The sequence below is a fragment of the Podarcis tiliguerta genome (assembly GCF_965153285.1).
Source record: "Podarcis tiliguerta genome assembly, chromosome: 4".
Lineage (NCBI taxonomy): Eukaryota > Metazoa > Chordata > Lepidosauria > Squamata > Lacertidae > Podarcis > Podarcis tiliguerta.
In genome coordinates, this window is record NC_139537.1 from 25,849,252 (window position 1) to 25,861,736 (window position 12,485).

Genomic DNA, 12,485 nt, shown 5'->3' on the forward strand with positions numbered 1-12,485 from the left:
TCACTATACAGTAAAAACCAGGTAGAAGTGCATGCCACAAGGGGGCACAATTGAACTGCTTTTCTACTCCAAGTGATTCCAGTCTTTTATAACTAATCATTTGGAACCTCATGGCTATGCTAGACACAGCAAGAAAGCTTCCCCTTATTCCAGTTCTCAATCTGCCCAGCCACAGTGCTAAGATTTAGGTCACTGTTATGCAATTCGCATAATATTTAGAATACAGATTCTAAGGACTGTATGCAGCACGGGAGGTATATGAAGACTGAAATCAAATCACTTTTCCAATTAAGAGAGGACTGCTATTAACTACTGGTAATTAGTACCATCATTTCCAAGATGATATTCACTGCAGTAATACCTGAAGAGAAATTAAAAATGTGATACACCGCAGACCACTGAATGATAACCCCTTTAAATATATTGAACCTTTGAATTTTTAAGAGTTATAGCCTAGTACTCAATTGCATGTGTAATGGAACACATAATTGCAACTTTAATTAAAAACATTGGTGGGATCATGCTCAAAGCTGAGAACTTATTAAGTACCACTGATTTTAATAAGAGCCTTTGCTGAATTCCCCAAGTAAAAACCAACAACACCCAAAGTGCTCTAACTGGGGATCATGCCGTCTGTTTACCAAGGACAAACTTTTATTTTTGTATTGTATTTATATATTGCCTTTCTGCCAAGAAACCCAATGCCATTTTAAAACAATGGCCCTAATATATGGTATGAAATGTAGAGTGTTAAGGGTCCTCCTCTTGGGCCATCTGATCGTCTTTTTAGAAGCCGATGTCACAAGTTCCTAAGACTGGACCTCTTTGCTTCCACCTTGCGTTGTCTTTCTTAAGGCGGAGAAAGGCTGCGCCATGTGTTCCCTCAGGTATATATGTTCCTGTCATAGGCTTCCTTGCTTCACTAACTACGCCAGGAAGCCCATTTCTTGCATTTTATAAATCAGACAAAGATCACCCACAGAACCACCGTCTCCAACTGAATTTATTTCATTACCTCCTAATGTCACGTTGCCATGAAGAAACCGTCCTTGATAAATAAGTCGCAGAATATTTGGACTGCTTACTTGCTCTTCTTCCCAGTCTGAAAAAAAGTAGCAAAAATATTTGTCAAGTGCATTCGCTGTCTTGTTTATCTTTTAAGTCTCCATTTATACCCTGCCTTATTAGACTATACAACACACTGCATAAACATAATTACAGGTATGAGAGCTTTTATTGCTTGCTATAAAGCAGGCAAGATTTCCCTTCAATTCTAAAAAGGGGCAGTGGGACCAGTTGGAAAAGGAATAGATAAGGCAGGCACTTCAGCCAACATCAGCTAACAACAACAATTCCATTTACAGATTTAATTACTGTAATAGTAACAAACCGCTATTACAAAAAAAAATATAAAAAAATCCAGAACCACAGCAAGGCAATACCTTTATTAGGTCAACCAAACTGTCACAAAACAGTGAGTAAGCTCTCAAGTTCTCTAGTATGCTTCATCTTGTTGGAGGTTAAACAAAACTTGGGTGAGAGAGGGGGAAAGCTGGTTGATGGAGCCATGGAGCCTGTATTTAGCCACCAGGTCATACGTCACTTTAAACCATAGGTAAAAGCAAGCAATTGTTTTAAGTTAAGTGCTTTGCTCTTTCCTTCGGGACGTCAGGGAAGAAACAAACCACAAGTGCTGCTTCCCACGTTCTTCTTTCTTCTTCTTTGGCAATCACTCATAGCCAAGTAATATTGTCTTCCATGAACACGGTCTTAACAGTATGTCTGTGACTGTGAAGGCCAATTATGGATCCACATGTCCTTCCACAGTGGGGACATAGGTTTCCAGGTGGAAGTTGGTCATGGTGTAAAGGTAAAGGGGCCCCTGACCATTAGATCCAGTCGTGGCCGACTCTGGGGTTGCGGCGCTCATCTCGCTTTATTGGCCAAGGGAACTGGCATTCAGCTTCTGGGTCATGTGGCCAGCATGACTAAGCTGCTTCTGGCGAAACAAGAGCAGCGTACAGAAACGCTGTTTATCTTCTCGCCGGAGCGGTACCTATTTATCTACTTGCACTTTGACGTGCTTTTGAACTGCTAGGTTGGCAGGAGCTGGGAACCTGTCGCGGGGATTCGAACCGCCGACCTTCTGATCAGCAAGTCCTAGGCTCTGTGGTTTAACCCACAGCGCCACCCGCGTCCCTGGTCATGGTGAGGGTTTGCCAAACGTGCCTTCCTCTTAGTACATTTCTCCCTTTCATTCTGAGTTCGAGCGTCTTCAAAGTCCATGACATCTTTGGTAAAGACTGTTCTCCAGTTGGAGCACTCACAGGCCAGTGTTTCCCAATAGTCATATACTACTTTTTAAAGATTTGTCTTGAGAGTCTTTAAACCTCATTTGTTTACCACCAGCATTATGTTTTCCATTTTTTTAAAGTTTGTAATAGAGTAGTTGCTTTGGATGACAATAATCAGGCATCCAAACAACATGACCAATCGAAATGAAGTTTATGTTGAAGAATCATTGCTTTGACACTGGTGATCTTTGCTTCTTGCAGTACACTGGCATTAGTTCGCCTGTCTTCCCAAGTGATGCGTAAAATTTTTTGGAGACACTGTTGATGGAATCTTTCAAGAGTGGAGCCCTCCAGAAGATTTGGAATACTACAACTCTCATCACCCCCAACTATTGGTCATGCTGGTGAGAGCTGATGAGAGTTGTAAGTTCCAATCATCTGGAGGGCACGAGGTTGGCAAAGTCTCCTCTAGTAGGTACCATGCAGATTTCAGGCTGCACTCGGGACTTCTCTGGCATAAAGAAATGTACCATGGTTGAGTTCTGAGTTTTTGAAAATATAAAACCTAGTTGCTACCCAAAACTTATTGAGAACAATTAATCAAAAGCTCAGTAACATAACCCAGTCCTACTTGTTTTATTAGACAGTGAGATTTATTACACAAATATTCAGCTATATAATCCACATATAAACTCCCAAAATAACACTGAATTTACAAAAATAGGAACCACGTCAATTATGTTGAAACCACATACCTAAACATTTGTAGATACATCACATTCACCGTGTTTCTGTCTATGGTGTTAGCTACCCACCCAGTTTGGTGTCATTCTACACATTTGGTTAACATCTCCTCTGCACTTTTATTTACAAAGGTGTTAGAAACCAGCAGGCTTAGTAAAAAATCGTGCAGCACCCCACTTGTCACTTTGCTCCAGGATTGACAAGAAAGTGTTGAGGAGCCCTCTCTGGGTGGGTATGACCCAACCAGCAGCCACATTTCTTTCAAACAGCAGCACTGTCTAGCTCACCAACAAGAATATCATGGGGGACTTTATCAAAAGGCTTGCTGAAATCCAAATATACTACATCCACAGCATGCCCATGATCAACCAAGCAACTTAACTCTCTATCAAAGATGGAGATAAGGTTAGCCTGGCAGGACTTTTCGTAAGGGCTTTTTGCAATCACAGCTTCCACCCACCCCTAAATGCACACGGACTGACAGCTTAATAATCTGTTCTAGAACCTTTCCAGGTACTGATGTCAAGCTGACCAATAACCAGTTGCCTAGGCATTCTTTTTGGAGACACAGACATTTGCCTGCCTCCAGCCTTGTAGTATTTCACTTGTTCTCAAAAAACTGAGGATGGGGTTCAGTTGTCCCTCCTGCCCCTTTCCTTCCTGCACTTGCTTTGTCATTCTTGTTCCTCCATCCCAGGTCTTCCCACCTTCTCTTTCTCTCTCTCATTTCTTAGTTGCTTCTTTATCCTCCAGTTCCTTCTATCTTTTTATCATTTTCTATATCTCCATTCAAATTGGGGCAACCCTTTCTGACTCCCTAGATCTTTTGTTTTCTTGTTGGTGATAACCTCTCATCAAGTTTCTTGCCTTGCTGCTCCAGACAAGAACACCTTGATAAATTGATTGAACACCTTGATAAATTCTGCATTTCTATCTGTACGCTAGACATTTGTACCCTGACCTGATGCTTCTTTTCAAAAATCTTGCCCTGGCATAAATAAATATTTTAAATTAAATAATGAAAAAATAAAAATAAATAAACCCAGTGACACCAGTTCTATCTCCCTTTTATCAAAGTCATGTGAGGCAGACTGGCTGAACAAGAAGGGGCTCAAGGTCAGCCATGGAAAGAATGACATCTAATAAACTGAAGCTCAGTCCAGATAAGACAAAGGAGCTTTTGGTCGGCTATTCATCTGACAAAGGTGGCAGCAGTTCAGCCTGTTCTGAAAGGAGCTGCACTCTGCTTAAAGGATCAAATTTGCAGTTTCCAAGTAACATTTTCACTCCAAGCTGAGATTTCAAAATGCACAATTGCCAAACATTTAGCTCCATTAGAAAATTGAAGCTTTTAAAAAGGATATTGGGAGGGGTTGTGGGGGAGTAATCTAGACTGCTTCATATTAGAAAATGTCTAAGCTGGAGGGGGGTGGTCTCATACTGGTCCGTGGAATGCCTGTGAACTCTTCCACAGAATTCAAATTGTAATATTGTAAAGTACAATATAAAAAATATAAGAAGCAATTAAAATCATATAGAATCTAGCATAGCTCATTAAAATTGCTACAACAGGCAGGGAAAAAATTAAATGGCCCACCCAGACCCTCAGCAATATTCAAGTGATCCAGGGTGTGTGTGTTAGAAACCACTGGTCTAAGTAATGTACAAATATACATATAAAAGTTAGCATAGAAGTCTGTAAGCACATCAAATACAAGAGTGTGACACTTTTGGTTTCACCCTTTGAGCTATTACCAGCCCAGTAATATTCAGTGATATTCTGCATTAGAAAATAAAGATATTCTTTACCACCACCATCCCATGTTGAGTCCCACCCAGGCCCATGTAGAGGGGGGAAGCCGGGTTCACTTGTCCCAGGCCTCACAGGGCTAAGCAGGCAGGGGGCTCTGTCAGGGGCCTGCTGGACTTACACTGTTTGAGTTTATAACTTTATTCTAACAAGACTCCTGCCTCAGACAAGCTCTGCACAGGGCTGACCCCATATGAATGGGGGAAACTCGTCTGTAATACTTACCCATTGGCCAGTTATCATATACATGCTTTGCAATGTCTGCTGCTGAGTCATTGGGTGAAAACAAGAATTCTTTCGTTTTTCCGCTTACCAAAATGAGGCGCAAATTTATCTGCAAGAGAAAGCAAATAATTAGGAAGGAATGTCAGAATAACAGAACTGAATTTTTATGATTAATGTGGATAAAACTGTCATTATTTTAGGCCAGTAGCCAAATAAAAGAAAAACAAATGTAACATAGAAAACATAAACCCTGTCACTTTTGGGCAGCGGTACGAAAAAACAGCAAAGACATCAAGTAAAAACTTCTTGGATTACATATAGACAAGTGACTAAAAAAAGACTATTGTTTTATGGGGGATGGGAGGAAACTTCCATTCCCATCCTGCACATGCTCTTTTTAGAGATAAGAAAAAGCCTCACCCCACCCCTGCTTTACCACCAAACTAGCAAATAGGGTTTAGCAAGCACCCCCTTCTGGTTTTGGCTCCAAGAATATTAATAAATATAATGTAAAGGGGAAATGAACCCGATTTGAGGCAATAGCCAATCCATATTTTTTTAAAAAAATTATTATTTTGTGTACTCTAACCATCTTGCTGTGTTAGTGTCTTCTTTCTTGCAGACAACAAAGTGTTATTTTTAGAGAGCATTTTGAGATTTGCACCAGTACAATTTTAAAAAACACAATTACTAACATTTTTGCAGAGTTAGCAACATAAGCACAGCATGCCATTAGAAGGCTTCATACAGCAAGAGCTTTTAAAAAACAAGATATTTGATATTGATCTTCCTGAGACATCATATCTTGCAGTAAACAAGCTCCTTCAAAGGATTTTAAAACTGAGGTTTTATTTTTGGTTATACTGTACAATAAATATATGCCTAAAATATGATATAAATAAAGTATTTAGTCCTTTATTAGGAGCAGCTGCTTCTCTGCATAGGAATAACATCTGTTTAAACATGTTGAGAATGTAGTATCATGGCCCTAGACATAGTTCAAAACTAAAATAAGAGGTCCAGTTTTATTTGCCCTCCCCCATCTTATTTATACTGTATATATTTGACATGCTGCCATTCTCAGTCAAACACACAAAACCCCTCAAGACATTAGGGCAGCTTGAAAAATTATTCTATGGTTAATAACTATGGTTTATTAGTTATTATCAAACTGTGGTTAAGAAGAATCTCACTTTCATAATTGTTTTATTGTGGCTTGTCTGGAATCCAGCAGTGTTACCTATATGAATAGTATTTTGAACTAATTCATTGTATCAGTTTGACTTATAAATATTGTAGCCTCATTTTCCTGAAACATGCTCCTGATTTCTCAGTGACTTTGTGCTTGTTTACTCAGGTCCAATTTCAGACACTAGGTTACAAACTGGGTTTGCACATCCAAGAATCAATCTACTATTTGACTTTGCTCATGTAACTTTCAAGAACTATCAGATTTCATTAGAGACCAGATTCCCACCTTAAAATTAACTTTGAAATATGTGATTACAAGTGGTGATTCAGAAGTGCAAACAAATCTTGTGCTTGCAGCTTCCATGCATAATGAGCAGATCAACACTGCCACACTGACCCTTTTGGTTTTCATGGAAGGTACAAGGAAGAGCTGACTGCACTATCCTGACAGCAAGTGGCTTCAAGTGACTTGCTCTAACTCACACAAAAGTTACTGAGTTTGTATGTTGTGGTCTAATGGAATGCTATCACAGAAATACCAAACAATTCTGAAATAGAGCCATTCAGACTGGTTACTGCATTGATTATTACACTAGCATTTGTAAATTAAAAAAATAAATAAATCATGCAATTATTTCAGTATAACGCCAGCGAACATATTTACCATTCCCACAATAACTGTTTTAAATATAATTTTAAAAAACCACACGTGCATAAGGACTCTTCGGGATACTAAACCTCCTTGGAACCTTTGTGTGACAGATTATGCAGAAGAGATAGAGAGAAGAGGGAAGAAGAGAAGAGATTGGATGGCCATATGAAGCTGCCTTAAACAAAAATCAGACCACTGGTTCATCTACCCAAGTGCATTGGCTACATGGACTTGTAGCAGCTCCCAGAATCTCGGTCGTCTTTCCCATCACCGCCTGCAACCTGATCCTGGAGATGCTTTAAGAGCTTTTTCATGCAGAGCATGTGCCTGCTCAACGCTACTCCCAGCCCCAAATACAGTGTTCTGATGCATTTGAAACAGAAAGCAACAGAACACACACTCAATCTAAGGTCTTGCTCACACAGAGAGTTTACAACGTATAAACATTTAGGGACACTGATATGAATTGCACTTCTTATACTGAAAATACTCAAAAGCAGGGTCTCCAGCTGTTGTTGGACTACAAATCCCATCATTTCTAGCTAGCAGGACTAGTGGTCAGGGATGATGGGAATTATAGTCCAAAAACAGCCAGAGACCCAAGTTTGAGAAACCTTGCTCTAAAGAATACCTAGATGTCATAGTTACAAGGAAAAGAGATACTGCACTTTCAGGGCTGAAACACATTTTCCCCCCTACATGGATAACCTATGGGAGGAAAGCATTTGTGCACTGTTACCTGGAATACAGTGCTTTTTTGCCAGAAATGAAGTCAGAAAACTAGTGGCGTACACCAGCCTTGCATGTAAGCTATAGCCTAGTACCCATATGAGACAAGGGTTGCCAAGCAGGTGAGTGAGCCGTTGAATGTGCCTAACAAGAGAAACCAGGCAGGCAGCCAGAAGAGGGAAGCCCCCTCTTGCCTCACCCAGCCCAGGAATGTAACTGCTGCAGCTCTGTCCCTCCTCTGCCAATTCACAGTAGGCTGACATGGGGGGAAAGGCAGGCTAGTAATTTTGTGGGAGAGGGGTACTTGCAAAGCTGGTGTAGACAGAGGTATCTAAACATAAGAAAGTCTGGAGTGCTCTCCATGGAAACATGGTAAGAAGTAGACACTTATCACCACATAACTTGTGAACTTCAAAAAGAAAAGCAAAACCTTTTACACTTGTTGGGCATGGATTACCTGGTGGACATTTGCTTGTACTGTGAAATCTGAAACAGCCTGTGCTAGACATATTTTTATTTGGAAGGATGTGCAAAAGAGGGTTGTCAGAGACTTCCATTCTTGAAAGAAAATATCTGTTTTTATGTTGGTTGTAACCAGAACAATACCCTAGTGATCACACACTTACATCTCAAGGAATGTAAAGTTCATGCAAGATTAACAATGCTGTGGACTGCTTAATGAATTATGGGTCATCATGAATTATTTCCCCCTCCTACTACAACCATTATCTGTTTAGAACATACCCACACCCACATACATGAATTGCAAATTGTGTGTTTTCACCACCAGAAGGACATGAGAAAATGTAAGTTTTAATGTGGTTCACAATCCATTTCTGTATTTCTTCAGAATCACAATGAACTGTGCTATTATTTATTTATTCTTTTGTTCCTGCTTAAAATTCTCAAGAGCAAAACAATATCTTCATGACATACCTCTTGGGCTTTAAAAGTATTTCGTCTTTTAGTACTAATGTGGCAAGCTGGGAAACCACAAATACTTAATGAAACTAAGGGGAATACGCTTGAAGGGAAATGACCAACAATAAGACACAACAGGTTCAATTAACATTTATAAGGAGGGGAGGAATCTCATTTAGCCTGTATAGTAAATTCTCTTTCAACACCTTCTAGAAGAAGCAATCCAAAGTCAGCAGATTCAAGACTCCCCTATTTACTATGACTATGTTTTTCCACCTCTTTCTCCCACTTCCTCGGCCCACATAACTTTCTTATTTCTGTTCTGGTTTCAAGCTGAATGTCCCCTTGGTCAAGAAGGGCTACAATATCTGGTATTGACATGTGAAGTGAGCCAACAAGGACTACATGACTAGCTAACCCTGGTGAAAATGATTGGTATAGCAGCAGCCAATCATTTTTAGGTCAGGCTGTCCAGCTTCATGCTACACTCAATTTATCTTCTGTAAAACCAGTTTCAGCCATTTAAAATCCAAGACACTTTGTAAACCAGATTTTCATAACCCCTGACATAGGGATATACATAATATTTTTGCTGGAGAAGAAATGTCCAGGAAGAATCCTATCATTAAAATTATGAATATAGCCAAGATATTGCTGGAGACAGACAAGGCAATGGGACTAGGAATATTTAAGTAAGTATTTCCTTGTCAAAAATTATATAGAAAACTACGGTAGTTGAAATCCAATATATATAGTCATGCAGTCCTTTAATTTTATTTTAAATGGGGTGGGTTGTGGGAAGGCAAGCTGGAGATCATGCTTGTTCATAGAAAGTTTCACATTTGAAATCTGCTTTTTCAAAGGTCTGGTGTACCCAAAGTCTCATATGCTGTTTGAATCAGCATAGCCGAAATGATACTGGCTGGATAACAAAAGTGATTTGGAAGTTATACAGACAGCATATAGTGAAAGATGCAAAAACAAATTTTCCACTTGAAGTCAAGGAATATTGGATTCACTTTAGTGGGAATCAAAATAACAAATAATTTATCTGATTTATCATTTATTAGTTATAATTTGGGGAATTTCAAACCATTAAGCCACTGAACAAAAACAGAGGTAGGATTACGCTTGAGAGTAAAATATCTTTTTATCAAAAATCATTTTCCATGCCCAACTTAAACGTCTGTAGTGGTGGTTTGCTCTAGCAGAAGTAAGCAACCCAGACATGAATGAAACACAGACCAAGAAGGCTCTCTTTTTCTTAATTAGTTGGTTGCGTTAAATATAGCTCATAGTAAACATTCAGCCACATGTAGCATAGAGGATCAAGGGTACTAATGCTGCCCATTTCCCTGGAGCAAAGCTCTGCATTAATGAACTCTGACGTAGCTTTGCACAGCTGTTCATAGAGCATTACGTCCATCTTTCTCTCAGAACAAAAGGTTGGTAAACACCAAGTTGACTTACGCGAGTACCATACCCACATTGGATTTGCCATATACAGTACATGCGTTTTATTAACCAGCATTTCTAATGATGTAATCAAAAGCTTGGGTCAAGCATAAATTTGCCAAATAGCTACAACACTGTGTTGTGAACTTCAGTGTCAAGCTGTAACCTGAATCTGTGGCAGCCCATATCCAGGGAGATTGCTCCATGTATTGCAACACATTATCCAGCCTCAAATAGCAGAAAGACCTACGGGACCGCCTCTCCTGGTATGCCCCGCGGAGGACCTTAAGGTCCACAAATAACAACACTTTGGAGGTCCCGAGCCGCAAGGTGGTTAGATTGGTCTCAACTAGGGCCAGGGCCTTTTACGTACTGGACCCGACTTGGTGGAAAGCTCTGTCACAAGAGACCAGGGCCCTGCGGGGCTTGGCATCTTTCCGCAGGGCCTGCAAGATGGAGCTGTTCTGCCTGGCCTTTGGTTTGGACTCAGCCTGACCCTTATGTTTCCCTTCCCTTATGGTTTTGATTTATGGGCTACTACTAAAATGAGGCTGCATTTTAAATTGTATTTTAACCTGTATTTTAACTACCATATTTTTCGTCCCATAGGATGCACCGGCCCATAGGACGCACCTAGTTTTTTGGGTAGTAAATAAAGGGAATCAAATTTATTTCCCCCCCCCCAGGCATGGGGCTGGGGCGGGGGATGCCCGAGCTTTCCCCGACCCCAGAACAGGCTGCTATCCACAAGTCTAGGGAGCCCAGCAGGAAGTCGCGCCGGTCTCCCCAGGCTTGCGGATATCTGTCCCCCGAGCATGTGGGGCTGGCGGTGGGGAGAAGCGTGCTTCTCCCCACCGCCAGCCTCCAAACCAGGTCGGGGAATAGCGGGATGGCGGCGCTCCACCTCCCCGCCGTCCCCCGAGCTTGTGGGGCTGCCCAATATCTGCACGAAGCAGCGCACCCCAGGCTTCGGAATGCAGGCTGCTATCCGCAAGCTTTGGGAGTCCGACGGGAACTCCTGCGGAGCTCCCAAGGCTTGTGGATAGCTTCCTGAAGCCTGGAGAGCGAGAGGGGTTGGTGTGCACCGACCCCTCTCACTCTCCAGGCTTCAGCGAAAGCCTGCATTCGGCCCATAGGACGCACATACATTTCCCCTTCATTTTTGGAGGGGGAAAAGTGCGTCCTATAGGGCAAAAAATACGGTGACTGTTTTTTGTTGTTGCTATTGTTTTGTTTTTTCCCTATTACTTTTTATTGTAATTTTATTGGTGTTAGCCACCCTGAGCCCGGTTCTGGCCAGGGAGGGTGGGGTATGAATAAAAATTATTTTATTCTGATTCTTATTATTATTATTGAGGTAAGCATTTAGGAACTAGCTGCCTTATACAGACTCAGCACATCTACCTCAATATTGTTCACACTGACTGGCAGCAGCTCTGCATATAATTTGAAACAATGGCTCCAGAACCAAAAAGATGAAACCTTACAACAAAGGTCCTCCTGACAAAAGTTTCCACTTCTTATTCTTCAGGAATTACATTAGTGGTGCTGCCTAAATATTAATGCGGCAGGAGAGATATGCTACTCGTTAGAAAAACAACAACAAAAACCAAGTTTCCCCACCCAAATTCTCTTTTGTGAATTTTGACAGAAACATCCTCTAAGTATTCAGCAAATAGTTCGTATTCAAGAAATATTTTATCAACAGCATGCATTGACCATTTGACAGCTGCATGCAGCATTGGCCAGCATAGTTTAAAATCTGACATACAATATTGTACATTTTCACTGCTTCATTCAAGATAGCTTTTTTTGAATCTCTGCCAAATTTCAATTCTGAAATTTTGAGGTTCAAACTGACCTCAAAATCTATATATCAGGATGTTAAAAGTTGCCAGGTTCCAAAAATCTTGTTTCTTTTCTTGGGGGGGGGGGGAGACAAGTGTAACCCCACCACTTTTCACACACTTCTGTTCATAATGTCAGTCTTATTCATAATTACACATATGCCATTTCTCTGAAAACTGTGGCACACTCAAACCAAGTTACATTTAGAATTTTACACCCACATCCCCTTTGCAGCAAGAAATGCAACAGATACAACATGTATTCAGTATACAAGGAATAGCTGCTCTAAATGCACATGAAACTGAAAATAGGCTATTATTTTCAAAATTGTCTGTCACATACTACACAAAGCTGTAAGGAGATCTGGTGCTTTTAAAGGAAAGAAGGGTACATTTGTTATACAAGCATTTGCTATCAACCAACCTATTGTCTTGAGTTTTCCAAGGCTTCAGCAGCTATTTAACAGAATATGGCCAATTTGTATCAACCTGTGACAAGTGATGCTGTCACTCAGTGGTGCCACAGAGAGCTAGGATATCCAATTTATTATTAATGTCTCCTTTATTTATTAGTATTGTAGAATCAAATAATTCTCATGCACACGCACAAAAGATTC

At 40.6% G+C, this 12,485-nt stretch overlaps 1 protein-coding gene across 3 annotated transcripts in view; it reads right to left on the reverse strand.

Moving 5' to 3' along the window:
• The window catches only part of UBL3 (ubiquitin like 3), a 39,762-nt gene that overhangs the window by 4,256 nt on the left and 23,021 nt on the right, over positions 1-12,485 (reverse strand). For all 3 annotated transcript variants that reach the window (XM_083437254.1, XM_083437253.1, XM_083437255.1), the window contains 2 exons: positions 5,074-5,182; positions 1,016-1,102 (listed from right to left, as the gene is read on the reverse strand). In XM_083437254.1, coding sequence (XP_083293380.1) covers positions 1,016-1,102; positions 5,074-5,182 — 196 coding nt within the window. The remainder of the gene's footprint in view (positions 1-1,015; positions 1,103-5,073; positions 5,183-12,485) is intronic.